At 39.4% G+C, this 21,021-nt stretch overlaps 1 protein-coding gene across 1 annotated transcript in view; it reads right to left on the bottom strand.

Moving 5' to 3' along the window:
• Nucleotides 1-21,021, bottom strand: part of abcc4 (ATP binding cassette subfamily C member 4 (PEL blood group)) — a 27,225-nt gene extending 6,204 nt beyond the window's left edge. Inside the window, exons 1-15 of the mRNA XM_086147939.1 lie at nt 20,805-21,021; nt 17,632-17,742; nt 12,177-12,297; nt 11,477-11,701; nt 10,896-10,985; nt 9,749-9,912; nt 8,887-9,012; nt 7,667-7,916; nt 7,415-7,522; nt 6,791-6,880; nt 6,517-6,708; nt 2,613-2,707; nt 2,306-2,392; nt 615-711; nt 78-281 (exon numbers count right to left, since the gene is read on the bottom strand). Of these exons, the coding sequence (XP_086004065.1) occupies nt 78-281; nt 615-711; nt 2,306-2,392; nt 2,613-2,707; nt 6,517-6,708; nt 6,791-6,880; nt 7,415-7,522; nt 7,667-7,916; nt 8,887-9,012; nt 9,749-9,912; nt 10,896-10,985; nt 11,477-11,701; nt 12,177-12,297; nt 17,632-17,742; nt 20,805-20,878 (2,034 nt within the window). The 5' untranslated portion in view covers nt 20,879-21,021. The remainder of the gene's footprint in view (nt 1-77; nt 282-614; nt 712-2,305; nt 2,393-2,612; nt 2,708-6,516; nt 6,709-6,790; nt 6,881-7,414; nt 7,523-7,666; nt 7,917-8,886; nt 9,013-9,748; nt 9,913-10,895; nt 10,986-11,476; nt 11,702-12,176; nt 12,298-17,631; nt 17,743-20,804) is intronic.

Raw genomic sequence — 21,021 nt, 5'->3', positions numbered from 1 at the left:
TATCTCTGCCCATTTCCACAGCGGGGTGTGTGAATGTGAAAATATACGACATACAGACAAGCAGAAAATGTACAAACTGGAAGCAGGTCTCCGTCTTTGACTGAGTGCACCGAGGAATCCTGGGACATCACAGAGTTCTGAGACAGTGTGCGACTCCGGAGGACAGGGTCGTGAGGAGGGGAAGTTTGTTCCTCCTCCTCCTCCTCCTTCTCCAGCAGGGAAGTAAAGTCCACGCCGGACCGTTGCAGCGCGTTGTAAGTCCCCTTTGCCACCATGTGACCCTGACAGATAAATGCAAGCACATCTCTGTGACTGATAGTCTCAAGAAAAGGTTTCTTTGCACAAGAATCAAACATTATGTCAGGAGGTTACCAGATAAAGGAAACCACTGTCACTTAAAAACATCGGTTTACTGTGATTTGCAAACAGTTCAGTTTTCAGTGCACTGACATAGATCGGTTCAAGTGAACAACATACACATCCTCCGCAGTTGAGATACAAGTTTTACATTGGACAAGCATAATGTAAATATGTTTAATGTTAATGTTCACAAGTTCAGCATCCTTTAAAATGTGGCTATAGAAGACAGAGGCAATACTTTCAAAAGCACCCACTTCCTTGAGGACTAGAATCTGGTCAGCTGCCTTCAGGTACTGCAGTTGATGGGTAACCAGAACACGAGGCTTGTCCCTCAGCAGGCCACAGATACACCTGGCAAAAGATATCCTCTCATTTTAGTGCTTTTTGTTACATAAAAAAGGATGAAGTACATTTTACATATAATTACTGTGTCTGTATGCACTAATCTGACTTCCTATGTCTGCATGAGTTCAACTGTCTGAGTGGCCTCACACCTCTTCCTGGCTTTGTTCAAACCTTTGCTCAGTCCTCCAATTCACAGGGGATGCTCCCTCCCCTCCAGTTTCCTCTATAAACAGTTTAAGAGCCTGACCTCTGCTGAGTCGCCACCCACAAAAAATTTCTTTACAAAATGTCCATTCAATAAAGAAATTAATACAAATGTTAAAGAGACAATTTGGATCTGAACCTTCGTGCCTCCCTCTTCCTTAGCATCTGCTCCACTGCAAAGTAAGGAGGCAAAATTATGAAACACTTCAGATAAATATCTGTTGATCAAAAGCCCAAGGCTTTCCCGTCTGACCAGCACATCCAAGCAAAACCCTGCTTGCTGTTTCCTTCAGTGCAGCGAATCTTATTGTGTATTGCATGGAAATGAACTTGAAAACCGAAAACACAGTCACATTCAGGGAAAAAAAGCACGTGTTTTACAAGAAGTTACATGTAAACCACGGGTGGGCAAACTACAGCCTGTGGGCCACATCCGGCCCCTTGGTCTTTTTAATCCAGCCTGCCAAAGATTGGTACAGAATTATACTTGATGTGAATGATTGGATCAATGAATGTTGGAGCTCAAACAGTAGATTATCTTATTTTTGGAGCTACTTGAGAACACTTGAGAATTTTCCTGAGCTGAATGACACAGACTGGCTTTGTGATTTAGCCTTTACTGTGGACATACCAACACACATGAATGAGCTGGACATGAAGTTACAAGGGAAAAATCTGTTTGTGCATGAAATGCAAGCAAACATCAGAGCCTTCAAACCAAGCTGGTTTTATTTTCAAAGCAAATGTCAGCCAATGTTCAGACAGATGTCAGGCGAGTCTGATATGTACTTTAAACAAATGCGTTTTTTTTTTTTTTTTTTTTATGTTTTAATATGTATCGTATCTTGTATTTGTATATGTATATGTATATGTATCATGCGGCCCCTGAGCCAAAAGAATTGGCGACCCCTGATGTAAACCTTCAACACCTTCAAGCACTGTGGGTGGATAAATTGCTTATAGCGGGCAAATTACTGCAGCACCGCCTCCCACCTTCTACTGGCTGTTTGATATTCCAGGCACTATCACTTCGTTTTAAAATGATCTAGCTGGTTGGCTAAGAAGTAAAACGTTTTAAATAATTAATTTGTAGAGAACTATATTATTTTATCTAAAAGTTGATGTGCTGAATATCTGAGGTGATGGAGATGTTAATTATCTTGGTAAACAGGATTAAGCATTTCCTTTAAATGGCAGGCTTTATCTGTGTAAATGACCGCATGGCTTTGTGATTATGTGAATACATGATAGTCTTTCAAAAATTGATTTGATGAAATCTGGTATAACGGACCCCAGTCATACTGCTTAATATCACGTTATCAAACACAAGATGAAAACCAAGATGAGTCAAGGGAATCCAAAATGTTAACGCAGTTGTCAGTCCTCAGCGACTCACTGTTCAAACAGGTGTCTTCCAACCTCTGCATCTACAGCACTTAAAGGATCATCCAGGAGGTAGATGTCTGCATCCTGGTACACGGCCCTGCAGACACACCAGCAAAGCATTTTTCAGCACCACTGAGCAGCAGCACAAAGAAAACATGCTTTAATCTGCAGTGTTTGCTGTAGAAGCATGTGATTTCAATTACTTACCAGCTACTAAACTCATCCTTCAAACAGACATTTAGAATGACTTCACTTGAGAGAGCTTGGACACCAGATTCTCTTTATTTTGTAAAATGAGAAAAGCATCATCTGCTTACCTTGCCAGGTTGACACGGGCCTTCTGTCCCCCACTGAGTGTGGCACCTCTGTCCCCAATAAGAGTCATGTCTCCATCCGGGAGCAGCTCCAAGTCCTGGATCAACAAGACAGAAGGATAGAAACTGAGGAATTTGAGGAATGTAGCGGACATGTAAGAACTTGATGACAAAACCCCAATCTTATATGATTATCACCAAAAATAACCACCAAAAATAATCCAAAACAAAGAAAATCACTCAAAATTAGTGTTAATATATATTTGACAATGTGACCCTTCAATAACCAAAGCAAAGTACAACAAAATAATGGACCAGAAACTCAAGAGGAGGACGTGTCAGGTTTTCACAGAAAAGACGTAGTAAAAGAATCATAGTTTAATGACAGCATTCTTGCTTTAAATTTAGGGTTAGATGGAGAAGGTTGATTCGCTGCGGTGACCCCTGAAGGGAAAAGCCAAAAGAAGAAGAAGATTCTTACTTTAAATCATGGCCCATGAAGCACCTCATTGAGAAATTCAAACTTCAAATCACCATTTCTCATTCAGCTATGACTGAAATACGTGAAACATGGAATCAGAGCTTCTCAAAATCTAACTTCAGATCCTTAGTATGGTCTACGTGTAGTAGTGAGACAACATGAAGTAAACTGAGGCTTGGGATTTCGAATTACTGCTTCTCCCCACATACTGCCCAAAAACAGGTAGTGGACTCACTTGGGAAAAAAAAAGAAGACAGGGCATAAACGCATGTGAAACAGGAACACAGGCAACATGTCATTAAATTGTATGACTTTAAGTCAAAGTTAGCAAATTATAAGAGACTCAGACGGACTCAATCACCACACCAAACTCTGGCAAAAACAATAACTTGCACATTTGAGATTTGTGGATATGATGTTGACCACTGTGATCAGTGCTTCTGTGAGAAGGGCCAACCTCCTGTGAGCCTCTCAATGTGAAAAAGCACAGCATTGATCATTTGCCAACATGGGAAACTAGTCAGAGTTACAGGGTCAGCAGAATCAGCTTCATCTTTGCCTACACAATTACCCTCTATTCACAACAAATTTGCTAATAATGAGGTTATATACCCAGCTGGCTCAGAATGTTGTTGCTGCTGAGAACAATGAGAATGAGATGCATTTTTTGTCCAAAAATAAAAAAAAGATATGGTTTCATGTATATACTGTACTCTTTGAAACAAGTTGTTTTGCAGGGTTTTTGATTCAATTTTATCTGCTATGTTTTCATCATGTCTGAATTCCCAATATCAACATATTAGATGTTTCTTTCAAATATGTAAAGCCATATCAACAAGAAAAAAATATTTGAGTTATAATAACTCTAGATTCATGAAAATATAACTAAAGCAATTTGGCATTGACAAACATTGGCTGGTGCATGGGTAGCAAATATTTTGTTCATTTAAGTTATTTTTCCACAATTGACAGACAAGGCAGTTAATTTGTTGACTTAAACAATTAGTATAGTGATTTGTACATTTTTTAAATTGCAGGTTGGCGGGCATACTTTTGGGGAAAAAAAAGAAGAAAAAAGAAAAAAAATACAATAATAACATGGACATCAATCTTTCAGAGCTCTCAGCAGAGCAGAAACTAACATCCCAAATGATCTCCTGTCACACTCAAGCCTGTAAGACCTGCTGAAGGTCTCTGTTACCCAATATATGATCCCGACAGTGACAGTGTACAGTCAGTAGAGGCAGGTGAGGCCGGGCCTCACCTGGCATCACGGAAAGAAAAAAATGTAAAATGAAAAAATACATTAAATGGTCCTATTTATTCAGTGATTTGTACTATAAAGTTATTTTCCACCTAACTTCACTATTTTTAGTTGTTTTTTTTCAAAATTGATGGGAAAAAAAAAAAAAAATCACAATTAGCGTTTAAGTATGAAGAAGAGACGTGTGGTGACACAACAGCCAGCGGAGCCCACTATGGATTGCGCAATGATTCTGTTAACTGTGCTGCTATGCTATGCGGCTGAGACCGTATTGCTGTCTCTTTGGATGTCACTATTAAAATTTTCAAACACTTCAAGCACTAATATATGAACTAAACTTCCATACTTTAGCTGATGTGTATAATTTTTTTTCAACAACTGTAATGTGTTTCTCGTGCCGAGTGATCGTAAAGGGGCAGCGAAGACACACTAAGGGAGGCACGCAGTGACGGGGCCTCATGGTAGGGGGCACTGGTGATCCCAGGGATCCTTTTTACTACTCGGCTAAAGAATAATAGAATTTGCAATTTGCAAACAGTAAGCAAGCCAAGTGCAGCCATCCAGTTATTTTTTCCTCTTACTTGGCTTTATTTCTAAAATGGGGGATTTCATAGCTACACTGAAAGAATTTCCTAACTGGACTTTCAGTCGAAGCAGGAGATAATAAGCAAGGGAAGGCCGGCGCCGCTAACGGATTTGCTTCAGACTACAAGACGGAAGACTCAGTCTTTTCAAACGGAGTGGTACACACGAAAAGGCTGGCTGTGTAAGAAAGCGACTTTTCTGCTTTTCCTGCATTCTTTTCTCAACTTGTAACAATGTCTGGAGTCAAATGGGGTATTGTGCCCTGAAGAATCTGCAAAGAAGCCTAATCAAACACTCACAGTCAAAGTCAAAATCGCGCTTAAAACATTCGGGATGTCCAGGATATATTTGGCTTTGAATGTACAGCAAAGAATGTACGCTCTCCTGAGCAGTGCTGTGTGTGTGTGTGTGCCTTGCCATAAAATCTCAATGCACTGTAGACAGCAAAGTAAGCATTTAATTGTACAGGGAAACACTTTCACAGTTTCCACATTGTACATATGACAATAAACACTTACTGTATGATCTTGGATCATGAATTGTTACAGTGTACGTTTAAATCCTGTTCTTGCAATATGTTTGCTTCACATCACCATACCCACATGAATGCCTGCAGCTGATACAATCCTAATCTTTGCACTGGTAGTGATTTGAGTGCAGTCACAATTTAACTTGTATTACTGTAATTTCCAGACTTTCAGCCAATACTTTTTTCACACGCTTTGAACACTGCATCCTCAATAATGATGCGGCTGATTTATGGATTTTTACAGACTGATGAGCTTCATGCCACCAAAATATTAAGCCTTGTCACATTGTACCAATGAAATTGCACAAAGACACCGTAGAACATACGTGTGGTTTAGACAAGTGAGATTGAGGGTGACGACGAAAAAGAGACTAAGGAGGTGTGTGACAAGATAGCAGTCAATTACTTTTGTATTTTCTTTTTAACCACATGTGTTACAGGCACTGTTCGGAAAAAGCATTCACGGTGCATTTAATTAAAAGGTAAAAATTATCTTTTTGTGTGAATATCTCATGTTACAAATGGACACTTGTGGCTTATAGACCAGTGTGGCCTATACATGTCCACAATTTTACCTTTTCAAATTTAGTGGGTGTGACGTATCTTCAGGTGCGCTTAGTAGTCCAAAAATTTAGGTAGACAGTCTGAGTAATCTTTTTTTCATATTTTTAGCAATCATCAGTGAACATATTGATGATGCTTTTCAATCAAATATATCAATTTTTGAAGGGGTTAATACATAAACTATGAATTACATGCTTTAAATGGCAAAACTTGCCTTCCATGGCACCAGCATTGCTTAGAATACGGGATCTTTATTACAAAGCATCTTGGCTAAGAAGGAGATTCCTTCATCCCATGGAGGAACAAATAAAATATTTCTCATCTTGTTCCATAAAATGACACCGACCTCAGTATAAAGTGAGAAGCTTCTCACATCACCTTTGGTGTCTGACTAAGATAACCAAGTATATTTTACCTACCGCGGCGCCAGTATAAGTCATAAGAGGTTATGGAAATGGAACGTAAATGAAAAAAAACTACTTACCCGCTTCAGAGCACAAGCCTTGATGACTCTCTCGTACTTTTGTGGGCTCAGGTCCTTCCCAAACAGGATGTTGCTGCGGATGGTTCCAGGGAACACCCAGGGTTGCTGGGCAGCGTAGGTCAGCTGTCCTTTGACCTTCAACACACCTTTTTCGGGAGGCAGCTCTCCCAGGATAGAGCTGAGCAATGATGACTGGTAAAGGAAGGAAGGAGGATGATTCCGTGAAGTGTTTATACAGTGATGCAAATTGAGATCCTAGCAACATTCTGCTTACCTTTCCAGCTCCCACAGGTCCAATAACAGCCAGCAACTGGTTCTTATCCAGACTGAAAGAAACGTTCTGCAAAGACGGAGCATCTAGATTCTGTAGCAATGCAAGACATTTGAAAAATATATTGAGTTGGTGCTACAACATGGCCCTTTATTCAGGTGAAACATTTTTTCAGCATTCTGTGAAATAATATCTATACTTCAGATATCTGAAGCTGACATGCTAAAGCAGCTTATCAGTGTTTTTCACCAACACATAGCACACTTGCTCAGATCAAGCTAACAGAAATCACCATGCTTCATTTCTAGATGCTGATTTTCTTACTATTTAATATATCTGATTTGTTTTCAATACTTTTCTACTTTCTAGTGGACTCTGATTTTTTCCAATACAACAGAATGTGTATTTTCAATATAAGAATACCTACACATTTTAACTAAGTGTTTCTTTCACTATATTTTTGGAAATAAGTCGAATTCAAAGAGAATTAAAATCAAAGTTTTCCTACTGGAAATGTTATGCAGTTCAAGTTTTAGCACTTCAAGCATTGAAAACATTTCAACATAAAGTTAGTGTCTGACTGGCAGTAAACCTTGTGTTTCTTTTAGTCAAAAGAATTTATCTGACCTTGTCCCAGTAGCAGACCAGGTCCTGAATTTCTAGAGAGGAACTGCTCTTCTCCTCCTGCAGCAATGAATTACCGCTTTTTACAATTTCATCCAGCATGAGGAACTCCTGTTGACCATGAAACAACAGGGTACAGGAGGGGTGTAATGAGATCAAACTACTCACAACATGAAGAAAAAGTTGAGACAAAATTTTTCATTACATCTTGGTAGCAGAGATCTGAGGATGAAAGTATGGAGTTATTTGACGCACCTGTATCCTACGTATGCTGACACGGGACTCAAAAAGCTTCTCAATGGCATTTGGGAAGAAGAGCGTAACAGTGAGCCGTACAGCAGAGTAAAGGGACACAGTCACGAACACGCGGCTGGCCGAGATTCTATTTCCAAGGAGAACGTAGAGGGTGAAAGTGATGAAGACAATTATCTTGCTGGCGCAAAAAAAGGATGCCATGTTGAGGCCCCGCAGGTAGGAGCTGTTCATGATCTTGGAAATCTCCTTCCTGATGAGAAAAAAATTCACATGAGATGCCAAAAGCAAGATTTAATTTCCAGGAAGAATAAAAAAAGACATGGATGCAGAGACAAGCTGTTTCATGACAGGTACTCAAATCAATCCTTTGTTCATAAGATCAAACTTTTATTTTCAAATAATTTTTCTAATAGAAAGATGCGGGTGTTTTCGAAAAAAATGCTCTCAGGATATGTGCAATGGTTAAGATAAAGCTGCTATGATGCAACAGAACACAGTTTCAGTCACTAACCAACTCTGAGCTTCTCATTGAAAAAGAAGGACATTTTACCAAAAGCATGAGCACTACAAGAGTTAATTGATTTTTGTTCTTTTTCATGTCAAGGAAAAAATTCAACCTTTCTCTTCGGATTGCAAATGGTCATTTACCAAAAGTAACCCGAGTTATATAGTATGTATGCTTTTGTATGCTACTGGACAATATAGAAAATAAATACTAGAAGTCAAATGTTCATTTAGGGCCAAGTATTACAGAAGTATTCTATTTTCCTGCTCTGTACTACAATGGATAAACATGTGCAACATAGAGGTGTTTGCGGCGTTTGTTTTCAGGCATTTATTTTAGCGCTGGATTAGCCAGTCTTGCACCGACTCACTCATTTTAAAAAGCTCCGAAGTTAAGTAATCGGACCACAGAGTAATTACTATCAAAAGAATAACTGCAAATTGGAGGAGCAATCAATAGGTGACATACACTTTACCAATAAAGCCAGCAGAACTATCACTCCATCAGTAGATTATTTGTCAGTGATCAGCAGTTGCCGAGATGGCACTGGTTGGCCTCTGTTGGGTAATTTTTCAGATAAATGAACATATAAAATAGCTGGGGGAGGATGCTGACAAGCATAGCTTTGGCTGCGTATGGTCAGTTGACTCAATATTTTCATAGTTAGTTACTTTCGCTACAGAAATCCTGTGAGTCAACAGTCTCAGCCTTTTACCTTCTGACCTCTGACACCAGGGCAGCAAATGGTTTTTCCCAGGCATACATCTTGATGATTCGCATTCCTGACACCACTTCGTTCATTATGCGAATTCGATTGTCAGTGAGCACTGCAGTCTTACTCCTGTAAAGGAAGGTGGTAAGTTACATCCGGAAGATTTGCACACCTGTATCCTACACAATTATTAGAATAATATGAGTAAAAGGAGTCACCCATGAGTATATACTGGAATAGGACTTAAAAAACTGAATAACAACTCTGATGAAGAACTGCACTGCACATTTGTTAATGGTCATACACTCTGGTTGGGAATGGATAGCATTGACCTTTTCAGCACTGGGCTCAATGACTGAAAAAAAAGAAGATTGTAGTTTCAAAATCGCAAAAACTAAGAGAAAGAAAATTTTTGGATTTCCTATTAACAACTGTAGTACCAATAAGTTCATCACTAAGACTCATGACAGAGCTCTTAATAAATCAGTATGACAGGCCTGACCAATGCAAAATTTAAGGATAGCTAATAGCTGTTCTAGACACTATTGTAACTAATCCAGTAAAAATTTGGGCTGTACTGACACAGACCTGTGCAATACAGCAGCTTAAGTTAAATTCCTGTTAAAAGGCAGTTTTTCTTCTACACCCCCATCTTGACAGCAAAAGAATGGTTAGAATTCTCTTGTTCTCTGACTATAACCTGTGTTGCCAAATCGTTACCTGTTGAATCCTTTGTGAAAGCACCTCTGAATTTGCAAAACTGATTATGGCCTTGACATATTGTGATGTGCAAAATAGTGCTCTAAGATATTGCACCCCCCCCCCCACACACACACACACACACACAGAATATCTGTGGACAGACCTGAACTTTGAAAAAAGCCTTCCAAACATGGTTTGCAAGGGCATCAAGAACATGAGGACCACCATGCCTGCCAAACACGATGGACCAATCTCCACCCACAGCAGCCCCACCACTGCTGCTGCCTGGAGGGGCCCCACCCACAGGAAGTGCAAGAAAATTGTTACCTGTCAGAGAGAAGAAACTAATAAGACCGCAGAAGTAGATTTCCACAATGTGTAGGGAGGAGAAGATGCATGTTTGGACTTATCTCCTTAGAGATTTTTATGAGGATGTTCATGACACATTTCATCAGTTCACTTACGAACTTTGCCATGGATTTCATGGCAAATCAATAAAAGGGAGCACATTTGGAAGAGTCCCGGAAGAGAATTTTTAAAGGTGGATCGTTCCATATCATGGTTGAACAGACCAGTGTTAGGATGGCTAATTAAAGAACTGTGCCCTTATTTTCTATTTCACAGCATTAAGATATAGATATAATTGCAGGTTCACCTGCAATTGTTTTCTAAACCATAAAAGAAAAAATTTGTGCCATTTCTCATCTTATCAATAAGAATTATTCTTGATACTGTAGGTTTCCTGGCACTATCAGTGCTTCAAATGGCAAAAGCTAATTTACTAAAATGCCCACCCCACTGAATCCTGTCCATAAAATTCTGATTTCTGACAGCTTTACAGCACAGTAAAAATGACCATGATGTACTCACTTTACCCCTCCTCCAAATCTTTACATTTTATTGTCTCGGAATAAAGATGCATCTTGAACTCAGGCACAAAAACAGAAGTAGAGGTGACCTCAAACTCAGGTGATGGTGTTTTACAAGGATAAAAATTAGTCATGGTTACAACCTTTTAATGTGTTCGAATCCCTTGGTCCAAATTATTATTGTAAGGATAAGACTGATATAATTACCACATTAAAATGCCTTTTGCCCACTAAATGATCAATGTGAAATTTTTATTTATGTCAATTCTGTCTGGAGTCCAAAATAACATTAAGAATTATATATCTGGGGTAAAATCAAATTATTGTAAAAGGCTTTCAATAAGTGAATGTTGGATAAGCTCGAAACACAAGTTTCTTATGTTGCCTTGAGTTTACAGAAACAAAGACAGCCCTTGTGTCTGCTTTTTTGTGAATACTCACATCATCAAATTTGTTAACATCATTAGACAGAAGGTTGACAATCTGTCCTGTTGTGGTCTTTCCCATGGCTGAGCTGCTGAGACGCAGAGCCTGAAAAAGATATATTCATCTTTAGTTGAAGAACAAACACTTCTGCAGCAAGGTACAAGTGGCTATAGATGTTCAGGAGCTAGCCGAAGTACACAAAGGTCTTCTTGTATTTTGATGAGTGTTGAGCAAATACTTGAGGCGTCTCAGAAGATAGCCTTCCTTCCATAATAAAATAATGCATTTTACTTGATGACTCCCTTCGAAACACACAAGGTGCTGTACGAAGCACTAAAACAAGAACTAAATTGAATAATAAGTCACGCAGTAAGCAAAGTAAAGCATGCTAAAAGGACCATTTTCCTTTCCTTCGTATTGTGTGGGTTCCTTTCTCCAATCCAGTAGTTCTTAGGAGTTAATGGTCAAATTTGGCAGACCGCTTAACACAAGCAACAAAGGAATTTAAAACCCACATAAATCAAGCGGCATTTAATGAAGAGCGGAGACTTAATATTCTTTTTCAGTAAGCACAGGCCAAGTTCCCCTCCACTGACCTTCTTGTAGATCATGTGACACATGGCCACTCTGATCTTCATTCCTGTTCTCTGGACATGGTAGAAGTATAGATGGTGCAGCACTGCCAGGCCAATGGTGCACAAAGAGAGTCCAGCCGCATAGCCCAGAGTCTCATATAGAGCCGACTTGTTGTCCGGGTCGTAGGTCTCGAAGTACCGGATCACCTTCCCCAAAATGACTGGCTGGACGACTTTAATGACTTCCTGATTGGCACACGAGATGAGATATAGTAAGGTGTCCATCATTGCTATTTAACAGCAGCTCGGCACTTCAAATGATTACTTCAATCAAAACCTCAAAGGTGTTCACATGGAAAGTGCTGTGGTTTGCTTGTCATTTATATCAAACCGAGCTCACACTGCAGAGCATGTCAGAACATTTTACCAAATACCTCTTTTTCTGGGTTTAACAATTTAAGAGTCCCTGACACAGGAGGTAGAGCGATCATCCTTAGAACTGAACATTCCTGGTTCGATTACCGGTCCCCCTAGCCCGTCTAAATGTTTCCTTTGCTGCCTTCTGCTCATGGTTCATCCATGATGGGTTAAATGCAGTGGTCAATTTTTCCAGATGTTATGCTCTACGTATAACTGTATGTGACAATAAAGGCATTCTTCTTTCTAAATTAGTTGGCTTATTCACCTGGTTTCTCAAGCTTTGCACAGAATTAACACTGACCTCGATCAAGGTGAAGAGTCCCAGCACTGCATATGGCTTCCAGTAGCACTTAATGATGACTTTGGTGAGTTTAGGAGTCTGGAGCTCTTTGGTAGTCGTTTGGACCTCATGATCCCAGTATCTGTCAGAAGATAGAAGTAATGTCTCTCACTGCTTTCACTCGTTTGTGTATTTTCATTGACATATTTCTGCCCAGCAACTGGACTTGTTCAGTTTTTTAAGAAGTTTCATTACTTGTCAAGGGTTCTTTCTCAGGTTCACCATTCAGATTCTTAAAATAGAAAAATAAACCTTTTTCAGGGGAAATACACAAGCATTATTGTCAATTGAGCAAATAATTTACATACGTAAGGATTCATAACTAAAGGAGCGGTCATATCTTGCTGCAAAAAATAAGATTTCAATGGCAATTAAGTGGTTTACAGCCAGATGCAATATTACTGAACAAGCTGACCAGAATACCTACCATAATCACAAGCTGTGTGCCCATTATGGAATCTGGATCCTGTGAAGACCCAATTACTTTAATGGTAACAGGATAAAGTGACTACCGTATTTTCCGCACTATAAGGCGCACCTAAAAGCCTTTGATCTTCTCAAAAACCGACAGCGCGCCTTATACATGGATCACTATTGAGCCGCAAGAGGTCCACTACAGGAAGCAGCCGCCGACTCCATTTTTGCCCGTAGAAGTAGCACGTGGTGCATGCTGGGATATATGACTGCGCAAAGCTGCATTTTCATTTCCATTTGTGTATGTGTGCATGTATGTGTGTTAAGACCCCAAAACGTCTCCTTTCAAGAGACACGGTTACAACACAGAGTTTAAACTCAAAGCTATCAGTCACACAGTAAAACATGGGAATAAACAGCAGCGAGAGAATTCAACTTTAACGAATCAAAGGTGCGGAAGTGGAGGAAGCAACAAGATGACCTGCACCAAGTAAAGAGGACAAAACAGAGTTTCTGAGGGAACAAAGCCAGATGTCTACAGTTAGAGGACAAACTTGAACAGTGGGTTGTTGAACAGAGAGCAGCAAGTAGAAGCGTCTCTACGATCACAATTCGAATGAAGGCAACAGTGCTAGCACGCGAACTTAACATCAATGAATTTAGAGGCGGTCCGTCTTGGTGTTTAGGTTTTTGTGAAACGCTTTGAACTGTGACAAATTGTGTTGGAAATACATTGTTTTCAATGAAGGCAGTTCAAATACCAATAAGAGCTACCGGTACGTTCAGTACCGTGTTGTGAATGCACTATCTTGTTTTGGGAGTGAACGGAGCTGTCAGAACGTTGGTATGTATTCTATTCATGAAGTTTGACTGACTTGACAGCTCCATGTAGTGGTGTGCGTAACTCAACCCCAGCCACTACTGTAAATTCTAGTCTATGCAGCGCACCTTATATATGATTTTTTTTTAAAATAGACCATTCATTTAAGGTGCGCCTTATAATCTGGTGTGCCTTATAGTGCAGAGAATACGATACTCTTTTCTATAACAATGTATTTAGCAAACATGGGTTTTATTAGCAGCAACCGGTAAATGGGCATCAGCTAAAGAGTTTGTTACTATTATCAGACAGCAAGCCTTACTTGAAAAAATCAGTTTTGTGTTTGTATGTTTGCATTTACTTATTAACCTATCAACTGCAGTTGTGCATCACTGTAGGGGTCGAGCATCACAAACTGTGTACTGGATCTTTCTGATAATAAGGAAAATGTTTGACATCAGTGTTACCTGAGCTGTCAACGCACCATACAAACCTTTTACAGGTTGTTTTATTTAAAGATATATCAATTTTTAGAGAGAAAAAAATCAAATGCCACCAGGTATAATGAAGGTCAGGCATTCTGATGTGAAAACAGTTTATATCACCTGTCATACTGAAAGGTTGCGGAGAATTTGAGGTCTGATAAAAGAAACAACTTCACAGAGAAAATGTTGTATGTTCTGCAGATGGAACACACATATATTTGGAATTCATTACTATCAATACCTTATAAGAAACAAAATGTTGAACAACCGCATTTGCATGTCTTACCTACTTGTCAAGTTAGCTTGTTAACATTCAATAGCTCCAGGCTGATTTAACCTACGGAACTCTTGTGTTTGTCAAAATGAATCTTCAAATAGGTTGTTATGGTTGCTAACGCCTACAGCTGTTCTCAAAACTTTTTCATAAATATGGTGGTTTATGGTAATTTGCCAATACCCAGCTCTGAGGTGGACACTATAAATGCAAGTATGGTATTGGTTGACTCTGTTGTTGATTTTGGTATGGATGGCAGCAATGACTGAGCAAATATCCGACCTATGTGAACAGAATGCTAAACTAAGGTGCTGGATCTCCACAGCAACAAACAGCTCCAGACCTACATTAACAGCTATGTGATATGTCTTGTTTGGTCAAGGAAAAGTGAGGCCAGAAAATCAAGCGTACCATGGGAGATTCAGTGATGGAGTCACCTTGTAAATCACTGAAGAATATTCCTCGAACATTAAAAACGATCAAGTCAGCAAAATCCATTTTCCATGTCTAACACTGGATGCTGTGAAGACCCAGAATCTTCAGCAAGTAAGACACCTCCTCTTCTGTACTCTGACAGTGTTGTTTTTGAAAAGCCTTTACAAATACAGACTAACGTATGTATGTGTTTAGAAGTCTGAAATAAACTGTAGTCTGTGTTCCTGTTCTAATACTGCAAATTTCACCTAGCAAAACAAGAGAGAAAAAGCATCATATTCTCATAAGCCAAACATTCTTCTAGCTGTTTTACTTTGAGTTGTTTAACTAAGCTAATCATTATAGGTAGAAAGTACTGTGTCGAAACCCCTTGGAAAACCAACCATAAACCTCTGGCTTTGCGGGTGGCCATTATAATCATGTTGAGTAGGCAGAACAACATGTATTGATCAACAGTGTTTTCCTCTTCCAGTATAACAAAGAGGAACAGAACCTTTAATTGTAGGAGTTCAGAGTTCGTATCAGTATTTTTTTCCAAGATTTAGATTTGTAACGTTGTAGAAGATCTTCTCCTTTCGGCTTTTCCCTTCAGGGGTCACCACAGCGAATCCACCTTCTCCATCTAACCCTATTCTCTGTATCCTCCTCTCTCACACCAACTACCTTCATATCCTCTCTCAATATGTCCATAAACCTACTCTTTGGTCGAGACCTCCTCTCTGGCAGCTCCATTTCCAGCATCAGTCTACCAATATATTCGCTATCCCTCATCTGTACATGATCAAACCAACTCAGTCTGGCTTCTCTGACCTTCTCTCGAAAACATCTAACGTGCTGTTTCTCATTCCTGATCCTATCCATCCTGGTCCACACTCTCTGTTGCTCTGGACTGTTGCGTGTTGTAGAATACAGTCAAAATTAAATTAAATACTGTGACCAAATAACTCTCCATCACATGGCGCTTCATTTTAGGATTTAGGTTGACTACTCAACTAAATTTCAACTGTGAAACTTGAATTTAACAAGAGTATAATATAATTGTTTGGACAAAGACAGCAATTAAAAACTAAATGTATTCAAAATATAATTTCCAGCAAATAATCAAAGAGCAGACAAGACTTCAGAAAACCAGCAAAATCCACCAATTTTGATCTTCACAAATAGAACTGACAGAGTGAAAAAACATACAATGTAATTAAATTATCAGTAAAGTTCTAATACAAACCAGGCATTTCAAGGCAAAGAATCATTTAGGTCAGATACCTCCTTAATTTAAAGTTATAGTTCTCTTCTCCAATCCCTTGTGACATATGTGGTTACTGTGGTAACTGTTTTTACCTGGAAAAGCCCAGGAAAAAGGCAATTAAATCTTCACAAGTCTGGAGCACATGGCCTGGTCTCCAATTATAGACCAACTTCCATTCAACTTGTGATCTCTAAAATTCTTCAAAAGACAGTAACTTAACAGCCTGTTGATTACCTCGAAAGGAGACATCAACGGGTTCACAAACAAAGTAGGTTCAGAGCAGGGTTAGCACGAGTTAGCAAATTATTATCTCACAGAAACTACAAAAAGATTATTAGATGAAGGAAATATTCTGAGTATTATGAGACTTGAAAATGCCTCTGAAAGTATTAACCATGAAATTCTCCTACATAAGCTCAAAGTACATCAATTCTCTGATGCAACAATCGCTCGGTTGAGATTCTAAATCCTATCTTGAGCACAGAGAGCAATGGAGTACATCTAATTGTACCCTGTCGGCCATCAAGACGTGTCAAATTGCAATTCCACAAGGCTTTAAGCTCTTTCCTTTTTAGGTTATGTATTAATGATTTACCCAAAAGCTGCAAAAGAGCAAAATGCGAAATGTATTATAAGAAAACAGTGCCAATGTGCTCAAAAGTGAGACAAAAGTGAATGAAAATTCTGGAGTAAAGAAAGATGAGGTAGAGATAGATCAGATATATGAGTTTAAATTTTTGGATGTTATTTTTAGATAATCATTTCAAGTTTGATTGCTGTGTGAAGAAGCTGTGTCTAACTGTCACAACAAAAATAAACTGCTTTGACCTGATCAGACCAAACATACCCCTTATGGCATACATGCACAGCACAGTCCATGTATGCCATGATATAGCCACATTTATCACATTGTATAACCATTTGGGATAAAGTTGATCAAATGAAACTCGCAGCCATTAATTTATGATATAAATAGACTAAAAGCAATGGATCAAAAACCTGTAAGATGGCATCCTGATCAAAATAATAAGATATACATATTTGACAGCTCTGTAGACTTCTCATTTCTAAATGTGTTTTCAAGTGTATGAATAACCTTGCTGCAGAAATTCTCTGCCAACTGGTAAACAAAAACGGTGAAAATAGAACTAGAGATGCAAGAGGCAGTAATTGTAGAACAGAACAGAATATTTGAACAGTTAGCTTTCCCAGTAAAGGGACCCAAACTCTGGAACTCATTACCACCCGAAATCAAAACACTGACAGAACTTGAGAATTTGAATTAAAACAACTGAAACAAGCCTGCAAATATTGACTCTTACTCTACTTTTAGTCTCCTGCGTGTATCTGTGTTGTTCCATTTTGTCTGTTTTAATGTTTTGTATTTTAATATTATTGTACTGTTTAACTTAGCTATTTAAATTCTGTTTTAATAGTTAAGGGCTAACCAGGGATACAGGTTGTAAATTAGCCATGGGGAATTAACCAGTACCCATGACATCTGTCTTGTATTTCATATAAAATGTTTTATACATTTCTCCCTGTTCGATACTGTAAATGTCTCTTATTTAAGAGAGAGAGAGAGAGAGAGACAGAAAGAAAGAGAGAGATAACATGATTAACCACTTAAAAAAGGCTGTTAGTGTGATGTATGAACGGTTCTGTCTTGACAGATATTTTGGACATCTGTTATCAGATCTGTTGCAGAAAAAAGTCACAAACTGAAAATTCAATTTTTCTACCTCTGCAGCTCCTGTCCCAGTCTCTCCGACCTGTCCTCTGCCAGCACTTGGTACATGTCATCTTCCTCCAGCCTACGTTTGTATCCAGTGCGGAACAAAGGAGTTAGCCACCTGAGGGCAAGGAAATACAGTGAAATTTAACTACACAAACAGAATTAAATCAAAGGTTTAAATCTCGTAGTACCTACCTGTATATGGATGGCTGAGACAGCACAACTGGATAGTCACACTTGTAAGAGCTGTTGCTTTACTTTTTGACCAATAGATTAGTATTACTATAGCATTGCCATCAAGATATGTGCTTATACTATGCTTATACTATGGTCAATGTTTAGTTAACAGGTGGAAAGGGCACGTGTCCAGTGGTAGAATAAGTAACCTAGTAGAAAACTCGAGAACTGTACCCACCCTGCGTATCACTGGCCACTAAAACCAAGCAACTTTTGTACTTTCAGTGTCAAACCGACAAACTGTTGGCTGATGATTCACATAATTTATAGACAACCCTATACCATCTTATTTCTGCACACTTCACTGTCACACACACTGTGTGCACAATTATAAGGTAAGTAGTATATCTGAGGATTAATATTGTTATTATACAACTACAGTGCTCTTGGTCAATCCAAATTGTCAACAAACCCTCCAACCTGATAATTTAAGTAGGAAAAGTGAAGGCTTGCCTTTCGTAAGAGAATATCTATATGAACGCCATTATTAGGCAACTATTTGTGTGTAAAATTATTATGCAACTAAATGAAAAACGAAGATTTTCCTATCTCACTTGTTTATTTTCACCTGTTAAAGTGAGAATAATAAACACTAATAATATAATAAATAAATAAAATAATAAACAAACTCAACATTTACAAATAAACAGTTCTGAAATTTCTCCCCCAAAAGCCTCAGTGACCAATATAGCCACCCTTCTTTTGATTGCAGTCACAAGTCTTCCATTCACAGAGTCAGTCAGTTTCTTGATCTGGTCAGAATCAACTTTTTGTGCAGCAGCAATCACAGCCTCCCAGACACTGCTCAGAGAGGTGTACAGTTTACCTTCACTGTAAATTTCCTGTGTAAGAAGGGCCCAAAAGTTCTCAATAGGGTTTGAGTATGGTGTACAAGGGGGCCATGACATTCATTTTTCATCTTTAAGGCCTTTACTAGCCAGCCATGCAGTGGAGTTCTTTGAAGAACTTGCATAAAAAAAACAAGTCTTCTTGAAAGATGCAGACTTTTTCCTGTGCCACTGCTTGAGGAAACTGTCTTCTAAATATTGGCAGTAGGTCTGAGAGTTGATTTTGAGCCCGTTTTCAACCCAAAAAGGTCCAACTAGCTCTTCTTTCATCATACCTACCCATACCAGTACCCCACCACCTTGCTGGCGCCTAAGTCGAAGTGGAGCTCTGTGTCCAACCACTGGCCCACCCATCAAGAGTCACTCTTATCAGTCCACAAATCCTTTGAAAAATCTGTCTTCAGATATTTCTAGGCCCATTCCTTACATTTTTACTTATGTGTCTTGTTCAGAGGTGGTTGGGTTTCAGCCTTTCTTATGTTGGCCATATCTCTGAGAACGGAACACCTCATACTTCTTGACACTCCAGGTAGGTTCCAGTTGTGGAATATGGCAGCACTGGAGGATAATGGGTTCCTGGTAGGTTCATGTTTGATTCTCCTCAAATAGTTGGCGGTTACCGTAATTTGCGTCTTTTCTTCTCGACAAGGTTCTTGCAACCCTGTTGACTATTTGCAACAAAACATTTGATGGTTCTGTAATCAAGCCCCAATATCTTAGATATTTCAAGAGTGCTGCATCCCTCTGAAAGCCTTTCTTTTCAATTTTTGACTTTTCAGAGTTAGTTACTTCTCTATTTTGGCCCATTTTTCCTGAGGAGAAGAATCTGCCTAATAATTATGCACACCTTGATATAGGGTGTTGATCTCTTTAGGCCACATCCTCCCTCCTTACACAAATAGAAATCACCTCATATGCATGAAATACAATATGCATTCATGCTTACACAGCTTCGAAGTTAGAAATTACGGATAAAATGATGATATGGTCAAAATAATCACTTACATAATACTTGTGCACACAGTGTATCAAAACACACACCCATTCATTATCTAGATCGCTTATCCTGTACTCAGGGTAGTTGGGCTGAAGCCCATCCTAGCTGACATTGGGCAGGAGGCGTGGTTCACCCTGGACCGCAGGGCCACATATAAAAACACAGGACCATTAACCTTGTCAAACAGAGACATACACTATCACTTTCTCGTTCGCATGTCTGGACAATTCAGGGTCTCCAATGTACCTCATCCCTGATTTTTGACTGTGGGAAGAAACCGGAGAACCCAGAGGAAAGCCATGCAGGGGGAAACATGATGTGTCTGTACAGAAATGCCCCCCCCCCCGTTGGAATCCAACCTTCTTCCTGTGAGGTGGAAGCACTGACCAATGCACCACCCATACACAAACATATATAAATATACGGGGAATGTATTTGCTGATTTGCTGATGACTGTTTATTTCCTCTATGCATACATCTTTCCACCTGCCAACCTGAGATTGAGCCCCCCTCTATGAAAGTCTCAGCTGAGATCTCATGCAGAACCCTTACTTGTAACTGTCGCTGTTTTCAATTGCAGCATTGGCACTTTTCATGAGAGGGTCACACAACTTCTCGTGTTTCCCAGAGTTTCCCCATCGTGCTTGAGCGCCGAAGCCGGTGATTCAACAGGAACTTGACCGTGACGACAGCACGTCTTTAATCGGTCAAGGAAAACTACTTTCACAAGCAATTCATCTGTTCCATGTCAGTCGCGAAATCAAATGTCAACAAGTCACACTTCATTTAACTCTTGCCAGTCATCATTCGTGGCTTCAGTTAACAGTTTAATCATTTTTATCCTCGCTCGAATCCATTATTATTATTATTATTATTATTATTAAGCTCAGCAACTTGATCGTTTAAATCCCTCCCCACCCCCGGACTCAAATTATTGTAATTCATTAATAAACGTGTTTTTAGCTTCGGCTAACCAGTATGAGATATAGGTATGAATGTAGCCACCAATTTCCTAGGCGACTTTGAAGCCGGTTTTAAAAGTCCCACCGGTAACCGTTACGAAAAGGGTTCGTCACGCGCGGTGCCTCGTTCACTCACCAGAAGAATATCTTGGAAAGGAGACCCGCCGTCGCCGCCGGGTTACTTTTGGCATCTTTACCGACCTTTTCCATCGTCGCCCAACGCCGGACAATAATTATCTCTTCAACCGGGCTTTATGTTGTCACTTCGTCGCGTTTCGCGTGTTCATGTTACCGTTGGGGTCGGTATTACTTGGCGGAGTTACATACCAGCTAGCAGGAAATCAGACTTGCCT

The sequence above is a fragment of the Fistularia commersonii genome, chromosome 6, assembly GCF_037954325.1.
Source record: "Fistularia commersonii isolate RoL2024-O1a breed Wild chromosome 6, RoL_Fcom_v1.0, whole genome shotgun sequence".
Lineage (NCBI taxonomy): Eukaryota > Metazoa > Chordata > Actinopteri > Syngnathiformes > Fistulariidae > Fistularia > Fistularia commersonii.
This window is presented reverse-complemented; position numbering and strand designations above follow the sequence as displayed.